Consider the following 18,273-nt stretch of genomic DNA (forward strand, 5'->3'; position numbering starts at 1 on the left):
TTCTTTTTATGGCTGAGTAACATTCCATTGTGTGTCTCTGTGTGTATGTGTGTGTGTGTGTATCATACTTCTTTATCCATTCATTCATTCATTAACTGATTCTCAGATTGTTTCCTAATCTTGCCTATTGGGAACAATGCTGCAGTGAGGATGCGAGTAAAGATGTCTCTTTGCAGTACTGATTTCATTTCCTTTGGGTTTACCAAGGAGTGGGATTCATGAATCATATAGTAGTTCTATTTTTAATTTTTGAGGTGCCTCCATACTCTTTTCCACAGTGGCTGCACACGTTTTCCTTCCCACCAGCAGTGCACGAGGGTTCCCTTTTCTCCACACCCACACCAACATATATTATTTCATGTCTTTTTGATAAGAGCCATCCTAACAGGTATGTGGTGATATCTCACTGTGGTTTTGCTTTGCATTTCTCTGATGGTTAGTGATGTCGAACACCTTTTCACATGCCTATTAGTTATTTGTATATCTTCTTTGGAAAAATATCTATTCAGGTCCTTTGCCCATTTTTTAATCAGGTTATTTGGGTTTTGCTATTGAGTTGTAGGAGTTCTTTATATAATTTGGATATTAATCCTTTATCAGATATATGGTTTACAAATATCTTCTCCCGTTCCATACATTGCCTTTTCATTTTGTTGATTGCTTATTTTGCTGTGCAGAAGTTTTTTAGTTTGATGTAGTCCCACTTGTTCATTTTTGCTTTTGTTGCCTTTGCTTTCGGTGCTAAATCCACAAAAATTATAGACAAAACCGATGTCAAGGAGCTTACCGGTTATGTTTTCTTCTAGGAGTTTTATAGTTTCAGGTTTTATGAACAAGTCACTAATCTGTTTTGTGTTAATTTTTGTGCTTGGTGTAAGATAGTGATCCAGTTTCATTTTTTTTGCATGTGACTGTCCAGTTTTCGCAGCATAATTTATTGAGGAACCTATGCTTTCCCCATTGGGTATTTTTGACACTTTTGTCAAAGATTATTTGACTGAACATGCATGGGTTTATTTCTGAACTTTCTACTGTATTTCATTGGTCTGTGTGTCTATTTCTATGTCAGAACCATAGGGTTCTGATTACAATATCTTTGTAATACAATTTGAAATCAGGAAGTGTGATGCCTCCAGATGTGTTCTTCTTTCTCAAGATTGCTTTGGCTATTTGAGATCTTTTGTGGTTCCGTATAAATATTTTCTATTTGGATAGTTTTTTCTCTTTCTGTGAAAAATGCCATTTGAATTTTGATAGGGATTGCATTGAATATGTAGATGATTTGGGGTAGTATGGCCATTTTAACAATATTAATTCTTCCAATCCATGAACACAGGACATCTTTCCATTTATTTGTGTCCTCTTCCATCAGTATCTTATTGTTTTTAGTGTACAGATCTCTTATCTCCATGGTTAAATTTATTTCTGAGTATTTGATTCTTGTTCATGCTACTATAAATGGGATTGATTATGTTCATATTCTATCCTGCAACTTTATTGAATTTGTTTATTAGTTCTAACAGGTTTTTTTGGTAGAGTCTTTAGGGCTTTCTATATATAAGATCATGTCATCTGCAACAGAGACAATGTAACTTCTTACTTTCCAATTTGGATGTCATTTTTTTCCCTTTTTCTTGCATAATTTCTCTGGCTAGGACTTCCAGTACTATGCCAAGAGTGAGCACTCTTGCCTTCTTCCTAATCTTAGAGGAAAATCTTTCAGCTTTTAATCATTGAGTATAATGTTACTTATGGGATTGTCAAATATAGCCTTCATTATGTTGAGGTAATTTCCCTCTAACCCCAATTTGTTGAGAATTTTTTATCATGAAAGGATGTTGAATTTTGTTAAATGCTTTTTCTGTATCTATTAAGATAATCATACTATTTCTGTCCTTCATTCCATTAATCTGTTAATGTGGTGCATCAAAGAGATTGATTTGCCGATGTTGAACCGTCCTTGCATCCAAGGGATAAATTCCACTTGATTATTGTGTATTATCCTTATAATATATTGCTGAATTTGGTTTGCTAGTATTTTGTGAGAATTTTTGCATCTATGTTCTTCAGAGACATTGATCTGTAATTTTCTTTTCTTGTAGTGTCCTTATCTGGCTTTGGTATGAGGGTAATGCTGGTCTCATAAAATGAGTTTGGAAATGTTTTCTCCTCTTCAATTTTTTAGACTTTGGGTAATATTGGCATTAATCCTTTAAATGTTTGGTAGAATTTACTTACGAAGCCATCTGGTCCTGTCTTTGTTGGAGGTTGTTGATTACTGCTTTCATGTCTTCACTCATTATTGGCCCCTTCGGAAATTCTACTTCATGATTCAGTCTCAGTAGGTTGTATCTTTCTACGAATTTATTCACTTTTTCTACATTACCCAATTTGTTGGCATAATATTTTTTTTTAAAGATTTTATTTATTTATTCGACAGAGAGAGAGAGACAGCCAGCGAGAGAGGGAACCCAAGCAGGGGGAGTGGGAGAGGAAGAAGCAGGCTCCTAGTGGAGGAGCCTGATGTGGGGCTCGATCCCAGAACGCCGGGATCACGCCCTGAGCCGAAGGCAGACGCTTAACCGCTGTGCCACCCGGGCACCCATGTTGGCATAATATTTTTTAAGTAGTCTCTTACAATCTTTTGTATTTATGTGGTATGAGTTGCAATGTTTCCTTTTTCCTTTTTATTTTTATTTATTTGAGTTCTCCCTTTTGTTTCTTGGTTAGTCCAACTAAAGTTTTGTCAATTTTGTTTGTATTTTGCAAAAGCCAGATCATAATTTTGTTGATCTTTTCTATTGTCTCCATTTATTTCTGCTCTAATCTTTATTATTTCCTTCCTTCTGCTAACTTTGGGCTTAGTTCGTTCTTTCTTTTCTAGTTCCTTAAGATGTAAAGTTAGATTTTTTGAGACCTGGCTTTTTTGGTAATGTAGCCATTAATCAATAAACTTCCCTCTTAGAACTGCTTTGCTGCATCTCATAAGTTTTTTTATGTTGTACTTTCATTTTTATTTGCCTAAAGATATTTTTTGATTTTTTAAAATTTCTTCTTTGACCTATCGGTTGTTCAGGAGTGTGTTTCTCAATTTCCACATATTTACGATTTTTCCAATTTTCCTCCTGTTAATTGATTTCTAGTTTCATAGCACTGTGGTTGTAAAAGACACTTGATATGATTTCAGTCTTCTTAAATTTGTTAAGATTTTTTTTGTGGTCTAGCATATGATCTGTTCTGGAGAATGTCCATGTGCACTTGAGAAGAATGTGTATCTGCTGCTGTTGCATGGAATATGCTATTATATGTGCCTCTTAGGTCCATTTGGTCATCTTTGAATTGGGTTGTTTGTTTTTTGTTGTTGAATTTTAGGAGTGTTTTATATATTTGGGATGTTCGTTGTTTATCAGATTTTGCAAAAATTTGTAAATACTCTCTTCCATTCTGTAGCATGTTTTTTTATTGTTGGTATCTTTTAATGCACCAGAGTTTTTTATTTTTATGAAGTCCAATTTGTCTATTTTTCCTTTTGTTGCTTGTGCCTTTGGCATCATATCCATGAAAACATCCATTGCCAAATCCAGTACCATGAAGGTTTTGCCCTGTGTTTTCTTCTGAGCGTTTATAGTTTTAGCTCTTACATTCACGTCTCTGACCCATTTAGGGCTACTTTGTGTATACAGTGTTAAGTAAGGGATAGACCTTTCTTTTTATAAAAAACAAACATAATATTCTTTTCTTATTTTCTTACAATTATACTATTGTTTTCTTATAATATTCTTTCCAGAAACAGCACATATTCATTGTAGAAAAAGAGGAAAATAAGAGGACTTAGACCTAATCTCTCATAATTCTTTGGTACATATAGTTCCAAATATGTATGTATATATATTTGGACATATATATATATATATGTTTATATATATTTAAACATAAAACCTGATTAGAAACTTGTTTTTAATATAATAAAATATTGTGGGCAACTTTCATGTCATTAGAAATTCTCCAATGCAGTTTTTAATTGCCATTTAATAATCTATTGTTTAGAATTTATATTACTTAACAAGTCTGTTGTTAGACATTTAAGCTACTTTAAATTTTTACTGTTTAAAAAAATTGCTAATATAAATATCAGTGTGGCTAAATATTTGCACACATACTTATATTATTTTCTTAGGATAAATTCCTAAAAATAGAATTTTGAGCCCCAGACTATGTCTGTACTAAGAGCTAGGATACTTGCTGGCATGTTGCCCTTCAGAAAAGAACCAGCCAATTTACACTTCCCCCAAGCAGTATACAGGGTGCCTGCTCACCATGTCCTCAGTAATCCTATGAACTAAAACCTTAAGTGACCTGTGTCAATATGATGAGTGGAAACTTTATTACTTGTATTTTCATTTGCATTTTCAGTAATTAGCAAAGTTGAGCATTTTATGCTTACCAGTCATCCATTGTTGAAAAAGAACACAAAGCCCTTTTTGTCATGTATGTTGTAAATGTTTTCCAAAATATATCATTTGCTTTTAATTTTATTTATGGTATTTATAAAAATATTCCATTCTTTGGTAGTCAGACCTATCATCAATTATCCATTTTCTACCTCTGGCGTCTTTTCTAGAAAATCTTCCCCATTCTTAATACATGCTAATATTCATCTTTTTTCCGAGAACCTTTATATTATTATTTTAATAGTTGATCTAACTGAAATTTATTTTGATCTGTGGTGTTTGAGAGATATATAATTATTTTTTATTTTTTTATCCACTTAGTTTTGCTAACTGTTGTCCAAACACCATGCGAGATCAAACAAAATGCTTTAATCACTCTCCTTTTGTTCCACTGATTTTCTTATTTGGGCTCAATCACCATACTTTTTAATCACTATAGTGTTATAATATGTTCTACACTCTAGTAGAGAAAAATCTGTCCCCTGCCCTCTTTTTAATTGGACATTCTTAATTAGGTTTTTCATCCAGTTGTATTTTAGAATTATTTTCTCGAATTCCCATTTCCCTAAAACTCCCAGTGGGGAGCCAATTGGAATTGTGTTACTTTTAGCAATCAATTGTGTGTATTTGCAATGTTGAGTTTTCTCATCAAAGAACATGTCTCTCCATTTATTCAAATCTTTTTTGCATCTTTTGGTAAAGATCTATGTTTTTCTTCTTATACGTTATTTCAGTTTACTCATTTATAGTTTCAGATACTAATTATTATTTTACCTCCCTTCCATTCTTTGTATTCTTGCAACAAATTGTACTTGGTTCCATGTTAATCTGTAATTTCCTCTGTATTATATTTTAAAACATATTCAGGATTTTTATAGCTATATTATAAGATACATTGATAAGCTTTTCCGGGCTACCTTTGACAGATTCTGCTTTCTAGACTTAGCTAGTTTCCAGAAATAAATCCAGCAGCTTTCTGTTGTCTTCTCTATAAGAATTTAGAGGGCGTTATCTGTCAATAGTCGACTTGTTAAAATTCACTATAAAAACATCAGGGCCTGTCATTTTGGGGGGTTGTTTTTGGTAACTTTTTTCCCACTTACTTCGTGATTATTAATTTTTTTCAAATTTTCTATATATTCTTGAATCACTTCTTTTTTTAATTATGTTCAGTTAGCCACTATATAGTACATCCTTAGTTTTTGATGTAGTGTTCAATGATCTATTAGTTGTGAATAACACCCAGTGTTCATCTCAACACGTGTCTTCCTTTTTTTTATGTATTAGTTTCTTCTTTTTTTTTTTTAATTTTTTTTATTATATTATGTTAGTCACCATACAGTACATCCCTGGTTTTTGATGTAAAGTTCGATGATTCGTTAGTTGCGTATAACACCCAGTGCACCATGCAATACGTGCCCTCCTTACTACCCATCACCAGTCTATCCCATTCCCCCACCCCCCTCCCCTCTGAAGCCCTCAGTTTGTTTCTGAGTCCCTAGTCTCTCATGCTTCATTCCCCCTTCTGATTACCCCCCTTTCTTTATCCCTTTCTTCCCCTACCGATCATCCTAGTTCTTATGTTCCATAGATGAGAGAAATCATATGATAATTGTCTTTCTCTGCTTGACTTATTTCACTTAGCATTATCTCCCCCAGTGCCGTCCATGTTGCAGCAAATGTTGAGAAATTGTTCTTTTTGATAGCTGAGTAATATTCCATCATATATATGGACCACAACTTCTTAATCGAGTCATCTGTTGAAGGGCATCTCAGCTCCTTCCATGATTTAGCTATTGTGGACAATGCTGTTATGAACATTGGGCTGCATATGGCCCTTCTCTTCACTACGTCTGTATCTTTAGGGTAAATACCCAGTAGTGCAATGGCTGGATCATAGGGTAGTTCAATTTTTAACTTTTTAAGGGACCTCCACACTGTTTTCCAGAGTGGCTGTACCAACTTGCATTCCCACCAACAATGTAGGAGGGATCCTCTTTCTCCATATCCTCTCCAGCAATTGTTGTTTCCTGCCTTGTCAATTTTTGCCATTCTAACTGGCATAAGGTGGTATCTTAGTGTGGTTTTGATTTGAATTTCCCTGATGGGTAATGATTTTGAACACTTTTTCATGTGTCTGTTAGCCATTTGTATGTCATCATTAGAAAAGTGTCTGTTTATATCTTCTGCCCATTTTATGATTTGCTTATTTGTTTCTCACGTATTGAGTTTGAGAAGTTCTTTGTAGATCTTGGATACCAGTCTTTTATCTGTAGCATCATTTGCAAATATATTCTCCCATTCCGTGGGCTGCCTCTTAGTTTTTTTGACTGTTTCCTTGGCTGTGCAGAAGGTTTTTATCTTGATGAAGTCCCACAACTTCATTTTATCTTTTGTTTCTCTTGCCTTTGGAGATGTGTCATGAAAAAGGTTGCTTTGGCCGATGTGGTAGAGGTTGTTGCCTATGTTCTCCTCTAGGATTTTGGTGGATTCCTGTCTCACATTGAGGTCTTTCATCCGTTTGGAGTTTATCTTTGTGTATGGTGTGAGAGAGTGGTCAAGTTTCATTCTTTTGCATGTAGCTGTCCAATTTTCCCAGCACTATTTATTGAAGAGACTGTCTTTTTTCCACTGGATGTTTTTTCCTGCTTTATCAAAGATTAGCTACCCAAAGAGCCGAAGGTCCATTTCTGGGTTCTCTATTCTGTTGCATTGGTCTATGTGTCTGTTTTTGTGCCAGTACCATGCTGTCTTTGTGATCACAGCTTTGTAGTACAGCTAACACGAGCCTTCCTTAACACCCATCACCTGGCTACCCCATCCCCCACCCACCTCCTTTCCGAAAGCCTCATTTTGTTTCCCAGAGTCCATAGTCTCTCCTGGTTTGTCTCCCTCTCTGATTTCTTCCCGTTCAGTTTTCCCTCCCTTCTCCTATGGTCCTCCATGCTATTCCTTATGTTCCACACTGAATCACTTCTTTTAATTTACATATAGTAAGGAAAAATTATCTATTTCTTCAAAACTTTTAAGGTTAGCACAAAGCTCTGTATAGAAATGTTTCTAATACTAAAATACCTTTTTCCATAACCTCCTTTCTTATTTCAAATGTTACATTTTCTCTCTTTACTGAACTAATCACATACCTGTATATTCACTGATCTTTTCAATATACCAGCTTCTGATTTTATTAATTCAGTCTACGTTATAAAGTTTTTAATTCATTGAAAAATTCATTCATTCTCTCTGCCTACATTGTTTGTTTTCATTTTCCTAGCTTCTTGGGTTAAATATTTAGTTATTTTTATTCTCTGTTATTTAATTTCAAAAGCGTGTCAGGCTATTCATTTTCCTCTGAGAATGATTTAGGATGCTTCTCATATTTGTATATGTAGTATTCCCATGTCATTAATTTTTAATGTTCTGTAATTGCAGTTCTGATTTCCTCCCTGACTCAAAAGTTTTATAAAATAGCCAAGTAGCTTTCTTCCATGGTGAATTGAACTTTTTATCATAATCCTTTTCTTTTCTCTACCAGTGTTCAGGAAAGAGGAGTGGCAGTTTAGGGAAGTTGAGGCAGTGATGAGAGGTGGCCATAGACACTTTCCTTTGTCACATACCCCTGTGAGCTTTAATGCTGGCAGCCAATGGCAGCAATCTGGAGTTTTTGTGTGAAAACCGAAGTCGCTCCCAATCACGTCATGGTTGGCCCCTTGGCTGCACATCACTTGGACTGTTCTATAGGGAGTGAGAGTGTGTGTATGTGTCTGTGTGAAGTAAATGCTTTTGGAGAAAGTAATCTAAAAAAAAAATTACTAGAATTAGGTACGAAAATCACCCAAAATGTCCTGCTCCCCTATCCTGGCCATAATGCTAAAGGATCCCATCGTGCCTATTGGAAAACAAATCTTAAAAGAGAAAAATCGGGTTATCTGTCAAAGTTAAAATTCTTTTTCCGAATCAAACTGCATATAAAGGGACTGAGGAAGCTCACTGTTTCTAATTATGGTAAAAATTTTTGGCAGAGGGTTTGGTTTTGCAATACTAGTCCTTCCTGAGTGCTCTGTTTGGAGTTTTGTTTGCTAGTCTCTCTTCCGGGCATGTCCTAGGATAGGTTACCCACACCGGCAGCAGCCCTGTGGGGACACAGGGAGCTCTTTTCCCAGGAGATCTCTCTCGTAAGTTTCACTGCTACGCCACAGTTCCTGCAACAATCGTTGCCCACAGTCAGTCTGTGAAATTTTCAAATCACCACCCAGTCTGGGCAATTTGAAAATTGGCTTGGGTCCATGAGTTCCCTTTCCCATCCAGATATCACAATCTGCTAAAGAAATGGCTTTGCTTAGCTCTGACAAGTTAAAAAAACAAAACCAAAAAACTGGCAGACTTTGGTTAGTCGTCTAGCATCTGGATGCTATGCTACAAGGAGCGGTATCATCAAGGGATTATGGAGCAATATGTTTTAGGAGGAGGTGATAAGTTTTTATTTTGCTTGACAGTGCTAATAGCCAACAGAATCGGGATTAAGGAACTACTCACTTTGAGGGGCTTCCAAAAAACCCTAGTGTTAATTTTGCATACATCATTGCAGTTCTAGAACACAAACCTTCCGGTAGGCGGGTATTTTTCTGAATCGCATAAATGCTTTGGAAGACATGTATTGTACGGTGCTAAGAACCTGCATTCTGCTATCAGACAGCTCTAGGTTTGCAGTCTGCCCCCTACTAGCTATGTGCTATCCCGCGAGTCACTCATCACTAGAACCACTGTTAGTCATGACAACAGTGAGACTATCTCACGTGTACCGGCTGGTTACTCTACGTAGGCAGAGTTTTATACTCAGTGCCTTATAGTGTCTTGGATTTATTATCTCACTTAATCCTCATGGAACGCTTGTGAGGGAGGGACTATTGTCATCATTTTATGAATGAGCAAAATTCTTCAAGTACACACAATGAGCATTGGACCTGGGGCAAGAACCTGGTGATTCTGTCTCTGCGTTCTGAGTTCTAGCCACATTCACCTGCCTCCCTGAGCCTCGGTTTCCTTGTCTGCAAGGTCAGAACAACCGTAATGCTTGTAGAGGTTGCCAGAGGCTCAGAGATCGTGGAGTGAGGCACAGTGTAGTGACTGTTTCTGAAGCTGGCGATTCATTATCGCTGCCAGCAGTGTTGCTCTTAGCAACGATCGTAATATCAATCAGTTTCCAACAGGAAGGATCCACACGTCCATTCTTCTTTGCACACCTCTCTCTGTGAACAGAGACAAGCTCTACTCACTTAAGAGAAGCTGGTAGAATTACTACAGTTTCATCAGGGCCAATGCGCAGGGTCACCAATGACTCAAGCACCTGGTCTGTGACCATTTGGATGCCTGCCTAGAGGTATAAACTCTCTAGTAAACATCCCCTGTTGGTAAGCGCGCTTTCTCCTTCATGAGTCTGGGCCAAAAATCCACTGTGTCTTTAGCTCCTTCCCACAAAGAGGAGCTTTTCCTGTTGGCAGCTCTAGCTGCCATTGTGGGATTTTGCCCAGGAAATTTTGTGAAGTTATCTGACCCTATAGCGTTGTATACATTGTTAAAGACTGTTGCAAAATCGGGAATCTCAGTGCAAGACAGCCCCATCCAAAGCAGCAGTCTGGTTCAACAGTCCCCACTTCAATGGCAGTCTTTTCCTAAACACGAACAACTACCCGAGAACAGCATCACAAAGCCTCAGTCACTAGTTATTGTGCGCTTAAAGGCTGGGACGTGTAAACATTAAAGATATACATTTTTGCTATGAGGATGCTTTGAGGCCAGACCTACAGAACGCAACAACTGCTATCCAAAGCCTCCCTGCACCAAGAGAGGCTTGTCTGGAAAATCCAGGCCCAGCCAGACAACTTCTAGCCCTCAGAGGACCCTGCTGGTTGTCACCCAAATGTTCTCTCACCCCACAGCACAGGGACCGGGCAGGGATGCACAATCCATTATCTGGAGCTCCTTCTGCTCCCTGCCCTACAGCCATGACGGCTCAAAACCATGGGTCATGTGAATGGTACTTGGCTAGTCTGTCGCACAATTGTTTAAATGCCTACCAGGCTAAAATTTCCATTTCTAAAGCAATGTTTCTCAACACGTGGATCCAGATCAGAATCATCTGAGGTGCTTGTTAGAAATGCAGATTCCTATGCATATCTGTCTATTTTACTGTGTGATTATTTGCTTCTCTTGTTAGCACGGGACCTGAAGAGTAGAAACTGGTCTTTTTCCCCTGCTGCCCCAGTACCCCCAACAGTGTGACACATTGTATGCCCCCAATACATATTTGTGGAAGGAATTAATTCCTGGGCCCTATAATTGACCTCCTGCATCAAAATCCCTGAGAGCAGGGCCCAAGAATCTGCATTTTAAAGGTGCACACCAGTGATTTTTATGCACACCAAATTTTTAAGAACCAATGTTCTAAAGTAATTCAGCGAATTCTAAGATAAACAGAAAGATGAAAAGTTTGGTCTAGAGGTCCCCATACCCTCTCATCTGCGAGTGAAACTCTGCCTTGTGCTCACATACCTCCAGCAAACGTCAATCATCCATCTTCAGGTCCCGGGTTCCTAAGTGGATAAAACAGGTATCTTAGGCAGAGTGCCTAAGAGAGGCTGGAAACTGCCCGGTCAAGAGCCACAACCCTTGGGGCGCCTGGGTGGCTCAGTCGTTAAGCGTCTGCCTTCGGCTTAGGTCATGATCCTAGCATCCTGGGATCCAGCCCCTCATCAGGCTCCCTGCTCAGCAGGAAGGCTGCTTCTCCCTCTCCCACTCCCCCCCTTGTGTTCCTTCTCTTGCTGTCTCTCTCTGTCAAATAAATAAATAAAATCTTTAAAAAAAAAAAAAAAGCCACAGCATTGCTTTCTGCCTGAACTCGAATATTGGAAGAACCCGCACCAAAACTCCAATCAGGAAGTGGTGTAGACTGTTCATTACTGCTTCTGGCATGCTTGAATGACACGTCTGGTCCAGGAAAGTCAGATATCATCTGCAAGGATTTATCTTATCTTAAAAGACTCCAATCTCTCTAAATAGGTTTCCTATCTGGCCCTTCTACCAAGCTTGCTGCTTTATTTCTGGTGATGATCAACCTTTTACCAACATTTGATCTTGGGCAGCCACTTCACTTTCTCTTGGCCCACTTCCTCATTTGAAAAATGAGACAATTAGCTGAGAAACAGGTCTTCAGCCCCTTCCAATTATAATGTACCCTAATCTGTGACTTCTTGGCGACACCTTCCTGCCTCATGCTTAACAAAATAGCCAGGTGTGGGGCGCCTGGGTGGCACAGCGGTTAAGCGTCTGCCTTCAGCTCAGGGCGTGATCCCGGCGATCTGGGATCGAGCCCCACATCAGGCTCTTCTGCTATGAGCCTGCTTCTTCCTCTCTCACTCCCCCTGCTTGTGTTCCCTCTCTCGCTGGCTGTCTCTATCTCTGTCGAATAAATAAATAAAATCTTTAAAAAAAAAAAAATAGACAGGTGTGACCAGGCGAGCAAATCGCGGCTGTCAAACTCATCCACCCAAAACTCTCCAAAGCAGAGTGTTTTACTCTCCTTTGGCGTGTGGAAAACTAGGTAAAACTGGGGATTTGCAAACTGTTTCTGAGAATCCTCTCTCAGTTTCCATGTTTACTTAGAAAAATACAACGGCAATTTTAATGTGCTGAGAACTTTATGTATAAGACAATTATGATACCCACATTTCTTCCGAAATCAGCATCTTTGGTTTCTATCAGCGCTGAAGCAAGGTGTTTGAGCATAGCCCGATCTAGAGAGATGGAAAATCACTGCTTCCTGGGATGCCCCCGGGGCCGAGCTGTGACGTGTAGGGAGAAATGTAGGGAGTGAGCTCCTTGTCCCTGCCCCACCACCTGCCTTTCCATTCCCTCCGTCCCTCCTTCAGAAGGCCCATCTCACAGAAGTTCCCCAGAGGTGGGCTGCCCCGACCCAGAATCGTACCCTCAGCACCAAACATAGGTTCACTCTCCTTTGTTCCAATCCAGCCTGACTAATCACTCGTAACTTGTCCATTACTTTTGCCAGATAATTGAGTTGTAACTGCCTTCCTTTGGAAAACAGCTTCACATAAATTAGTGGTTCTTAAATGTCTGCTTTATATGCCAACTAGTTTGCAATGCCTCCTTTATGAGCCTGAAATGAAAATCGCAGAAAATAAACCTTACTATATAATGCCCAAATTATTTTTATAAAACGGGTGTTAGGAAAGTAACTTGTAACAAAATAACATAGTTCAGTATGTAAAGCTTAGAAGAGCAATGAAGTAGCCCAATCCTTGCTCTATACCTGAAGTCCCAGGGACAGCCAGGAATGGATTATTGAACTAGCAACAAATACCAAAACCCCCCTCACTGCTCCCTGGAGGCCGATACCGTCTCCCAGCTATTTATTGTGACAACCTCCTGCCCATAATTTATTTTTCCAAATTGCCTTTCAAAAACCTAGATCAATGACCCTGATGTGAAGCTTAGCAACCTCAAGAGAGCTATTTTGATTTAAGAATTTTTTACTGCTTCTGGCCCCATGCAACGACTCTGTCCTTTCCCTATTTTTCCCCCCAAAGTCTTGGGAGATGGAGGTCATAACACATAACAATCTCAACAATAGAAGTTAACATTTATGGAATATTTCCCACGTGCTGAGCACTTTTAAAATAATCTTGCATTTATTAACTCATTTTAAACCTTGTAATTCCATAAGTAATATTATTGTCACTATGTTCCGGGGAACAGTAATAAGAGGCACAGAGAAATCAAGTCACTTGGCTAAGATCACACAGCTAGCTACATCTAGCTTCTTGTAGAAACCAACTCCTTTGATTGTTGTAACAGTGGGGGTTTTGTAATTAGCAAAGCACTATCTGTGCTTTTATTTTAGGAAAGAAACATTTCAGGGAGGAAAGGATGTTTCTTTTTCCACAGTCCCTGTTTGAAATTTGAGCCCATGTTTCTACCCCCAAACCTCCACCCCCACCAGCTTTATGCTTTTAGCACTTAGAATGTAATTAGGTAGCTTTTTTACTTAATATTTGCATTCAGTTGTTTCAGAATGGATTTCTCTTCTTGGCATGTCATCTATATGTGAAATTGCAGCTCCATGCATTCGAAGATTGGGAATACAAATCTTTTTTCTGCACTCTCCTTCCATTGCCAAGTGTCTTGCACCAAAGCAGGCTTGTTTTAACCCAGTTAAGAGATGACCCAAAAAGCAGGTTCTGTGCTGCATGGAGGCCCATGGGGCTGTTCTAAGAGCACAGCGTGCTCGGGAGTCTCCTAAATGTGTTAGAAGTTACATCCCGCCTCATTCAGGGAGGAACTGCATTTCTTCCTGGAAACAGCCAACAAGTTATTTTAACTGATCATGATTATCAACGGTTCCGGGCTAACCTTTTACCCTGATGTGGCTGCTTGTAAAGACAACAAAGTAAAATATTTGAAGCAAACCTATAATATATTTTTCCTTTCAGGGGGAAAATGATCCCATCTGACCTTGAAAGAAGGATCCTTGAAGCCAAACAAAAAGTAAGTGTTTTTCGGAATCTTTATCCAGCCCATAACAAGCTAAGGGTACGTATTTCTGTTTCCATCCAGTGGAGAACACACTTTTGTTTTTTGTTTGTTTGGTTTTGGGTTTTTTGTTGCTGTTGTTTTGGGGTTTTTGTTGTTGTTCTTGTTGTTGTTGTTGTTGTTGTTGTTGTTTTTGTAGTGAGGGGCAGAGGGAGAGAGAGAATCCCAAGCAGGCTCCATGGCCAGTGTGGGGCCCAGCATGGGGCTCAGTCTCAGCCCTGAGATCATGACCTGAGCCAAAATCAAGAGTCAGTCGCTTAGCTGATGGAGCCACCCAGGCAACCCCCACTTTGGCTTTGTTTTGAAAAGAAGACCCAATGCTCAATCTCCCAGCTTTACTGAGAATATAGGAGCTTTGCATCCAGTCGTTATTTATTTCTCTGAGTTGTAGCCTCTGCTTTGGGAAGATCTAAACTGCTGTTTAAATAATAGACACTGTGATAATATGCACACTGAAGCCGTAGGACTTTCTAAAGAATTTGTCTTACTATGTGCTGTTGGCATTAAACAGACACACATTTGAAAGATCATTTCCCTAAGTGGAAAATGCCACAATACCAATGTGGCATGAGTTACCGTGGTGTGGTTATTTGAAAGGGGCCAATTTTTCCCGCCTAGGAATGTGGTTGTAATCGGCTCTCCAAGCATCTTCTTCTTTGGCCAGCAATTTAGAAGTCTTAGAAGCAGCCCGTTCTGGAGACCTGAGAATGATTCCCACAAAGCTCTAGGAAGTCACTTCTATCCCTGGGTGGTTTGCAAACCAGAGAGCTTGTTTGTAGAACTCTCAGTGTAGCTTTTAGTGGATAGGACTGACCGTTCCTAGTTCAATGACAGACTATGTGTGTTTTATTATTACCAACTTAGGAATAATTATTTCTTTTCAGCTGCCTTTTATTTTTTTTCTACGAAGTGGCAGCGGAAGATTCCTCTTTTTCCTGTGCTAGAACTTCTAGTAGCATAAACCACAAGATTAAACTTTTGCTGCCCCCTAAAGACTGACTCTGACTTCCTGTCACATCACAGCTCTGTGCATTCTGTTGGAGGCATTCTTCTACCTTCTAGCAATTTTCATTCAGCCAGGGCCGGACAGACTGAGGACTGCTTAGACAGATAACCGTCATGGCTTATTGTCTAGTCCCACAGGAACCCTTCCCTCTACGGCACCAAATAAATGATCTCAGGGTTTTCCAAATAAGAATAACAGGCCGGTCGGATTTCCTTCTCTTTGCTCTTTTGCTCGCTCACTTTAGGGGACTGCTATGCAAAAGGGAGACTAGAAAGTGAGCAAAGGGGGGACAATATCTACCTGGAATGTATAAATGGTTTGGGGGCACCATAAAGCTTCCTCACCTCTGGGTCCAGTGTGGCCTCTCCTGAGAACCAGAGTGTCTTTTCTCATAAGGCAACTGGCAGGTCCAACAGAATGGCCTGGAGAACTCAGATCCTGGAGAGTGAATAGCCTCCCAGGCTCCAAGGGGTTGACACTCCTTGTGATGGTTCCAAAACTGGAGATGTATGTATGACAGAGGGAGAATAGCCGCTGTTTTTTACCAGATTTAAAAAAAACAAAAACCGTGACGCCCTGTTTGACCTTATCTGGGGCTTTCTTGTTTGTGTAGGGATTTGTTCCTTTCCTTGTGAGTGCCACAGCTGGGACCACTGTGTATGGAGCCTTTGACCCTCTCTTGGCGGTTGCTGACATTTGCAAAAAGTACAAGATCTGGATGCATGTGGATGTGAGTATCCCACAGGACTGCCACAAAGATGTCCTTGCACATTTATTCATTTGCGGCTCACGGAATGAAATCTGATTTTCTCTCTCTTTTTTTGCTTTGGGAGCTAATTTTCAGAATGGGGATGTTTAGCTTTTGAAGAAAGCAGACAAAGTAGTATGCAACTCACACAGTACCCAGTGTTGACTGGAGGAAGTCGGAGGCTGACTTGACTGAATGTCCCCAACATGATTAATATTGTTATTTCTCTGGCCAGTACCCAAGCTGAGCACTGAGGTCCTGATTCACTAGCCCATAACAGCCTTGGAGGAGTGTAGCCTACGTACATCGATGCATAGCCACCCACGTGCAGGTCGTAGTTCGCTCGAAGAATGATCAAAAAGGCAAAGCAGAGTTACATTTACATAGGAAACCCAGAGGATAAAAAAAAAAACAAAAACCAAACACCTTAAACTCAAGTCAGGGATTTGTATATTTGGAGAGGAAAGCAGACTTGATTGACAGCTTGCTAGGAAGTATGGGCCACCAAATTTCCAGTTTCTCAGCTGGGCCAGCTAAGAAGATCAATTATATTTAAAACGTGTTTGACTCCAGACCTAGTCACACGAAAATGAAGACGTGCCCACCAAAACATTTTCAAATGAAAAAAAAAAATGTCAAGATTTAGAAGGACAAATTGAAGACATTTAAGGTTAGACCAGTATTATTCAAAGTGTGATTCCAAGATCAGCAGTTATCTGCAAACTGTTCATTACTAATCCGCTATTACTAACTAAGGCTGCCTAGGTAGATTTCCATGATCCCAGTGTTATCCTGCATGGTGGTTACCAGTCTTCTTTTCCTTCCCTGATTCACAGTGTGAGTTGTTCATTAGGCTACCAGAGACCCCTTCGGTTTTACAAATGAAGATGCTAAGTTGAACAATTCAAGCACCGTCATGACCTGGGTCTCAGAACTGGAGAGCCTATTAAAGCTTATTAGCTGATTCTGGAAGAGGATTATCCTGACAGCTTTAAAAATAGCAATGTCTGTGTGTCCTGAGCCAGCAGGCACTGTGGTCTCTCCTCCTGGATTTCTACTTAAAATAGAGTGGGGAGATCTTTCAACCAATTGCATTTGCTTTCTTTGAAACCTACCAAGTGTACCGCTTATTCTTATCATCTTAAATGTTAATACTCTTTTTAATTAAATTAGAGAAAATCTTAAAATAGGACACATTTGGAAAATTGGATAATTTTTCAAAGTGTAAAAGAACTGAAATTACGACAAACTAAAAAAAAAAAAAAAGGCAATTATACCCTAACAGGTTTTTTTTTCTTTAAAATTATCCTAGGATTATTTTTACCCACAAAGAATGCCAACATTTTCCAATGAATCTCCATCTTGACATCTTCCTTTAAAGGAGATCATTGCATCACCACACTAACTCAAGTCTTCACACTTGAGTACAAATTTTTAAGAGTCATGTTCTAGTTGCTCAACAAATTGACTAGCACAAATTCTTCCTGCTTGTTTTTCTTCCTTCCCCCTTCCTTCCTTCCTGACTCCCTCCCTTCCCCTTCTCTCTTTCTCTCTTCCTTCCTTTCTTTCTTTCTTTCTTTCTTTCTTTCTTTCTTTCTTTCTTTCTTTCTTTCCCTTTTTTTTGGACAGAGAAATTGTCTTATCCTAAAGTACATATTAGTGAACTAGGATTATGAAGTTGCTTCTTCCCTCTGGAATCATCTAGACTTGCCAAAAGAGTTGTCCTTATAACTCAGAAGCTGCTTTTTCGGTACCCCAGCCCATCCTCTCTATTCTCAACAGGGGAGACAAGATGGTTTCTTATTCTGAGATCACGAGCTTCCCTAGGACTAGGAGTGGACTAGGACTAGGAAAGGACCTTTCCCCTTCTTGTGCAGAAATATGCCCCCAGTTTGGCTCCTTACACTTGTCTAAATGTGGGATGGAACCTGAAACCTTAGCATAGCTTCCAGTTTAAACTTTGAAAGTCTAGTGCCAGAAGGCGGCCAGCCCCCTGTTGCCTGAGCTCGAGGAGATGACTTTCACCCCACGAGATTCTCGCTGTTCTGGAAGACACCAAACGTTAGAACTCTAGGCAATGAAAGACCTGCCACGCTGTTCCTTACATGATCTTCCTTTTGCAGGCAGCTTGGGGTGGAGGACTACTGATGTCCCGGAAGCACAAATGGAAACTGAGCGGCGTGGAGAGGTACACCCACTTTTCTTGTTAACAATGTAAAGTGTGAAAGCTAAATGTGAAAAGCAACTTACATACAATTTCCAAGCACTCCTGGAACACAGGTGAGCCTGTTCTCTGCAATGGTTGTGTGCCTTGACCTGTGTGGCCCTAGACCCGTGAATATTCTGTGTACACAACAAAAAGACATCAAATCCCCTATCCAGTGACCCAGGCAGGATGATTCTCAAAAAGAGATTCCTAACTGGAGTCCGTGGTTGGCCAGAGGACTCAGGAACGACCT

The 18,273-nt window shown here is 39.6% G+C and overlaps 1 protein-coding gene across 1 annotated transcript in view; it reads left to right on the plus strand.

Moving 5' to 3' along the window:
- The window catches only part of GAD2 (glutamate decarboxylase 2), a 76,737-nt gene that overhangs the window by 34,921 nt on the left and 23,543 nt on the right, over positions 1 to 18,273 (plus strand). The window contains exons 9-11 of the mRNA XM_026478919.4: positions 13,961 to 14,015; positions 15,680 to 15,796; positions 17,938 to 18,002. Coding sequence (XP_026334704.1) covers positions 13,961 to 14,015; positions 15,680 to 15,796; positions 17,938 to 18,002 — 237 coding nt within the window. The remainder of the gene's footprint in view (positions 1 to 13,960; positions 14,016 to 15,679; positions 15,797 to 17,937; positions 18,003 to 18,273) is intronic.

This window comes from Ursus arctos, unplaced genomic scaffold (genome assembly GCF_023065955.2).
Source record: "Ursus arctos isolate Adak ecotype North America unplaced genomic scaffold, UrsArc2.0 scaffold_30, whole genome shotgun sequence".
Taxonomy (NCBI): Eukaryota; Metazoa; Chordata; class Mammalia; order Carnivora; family Ursidae; genus Ursus; species Ursus arctos.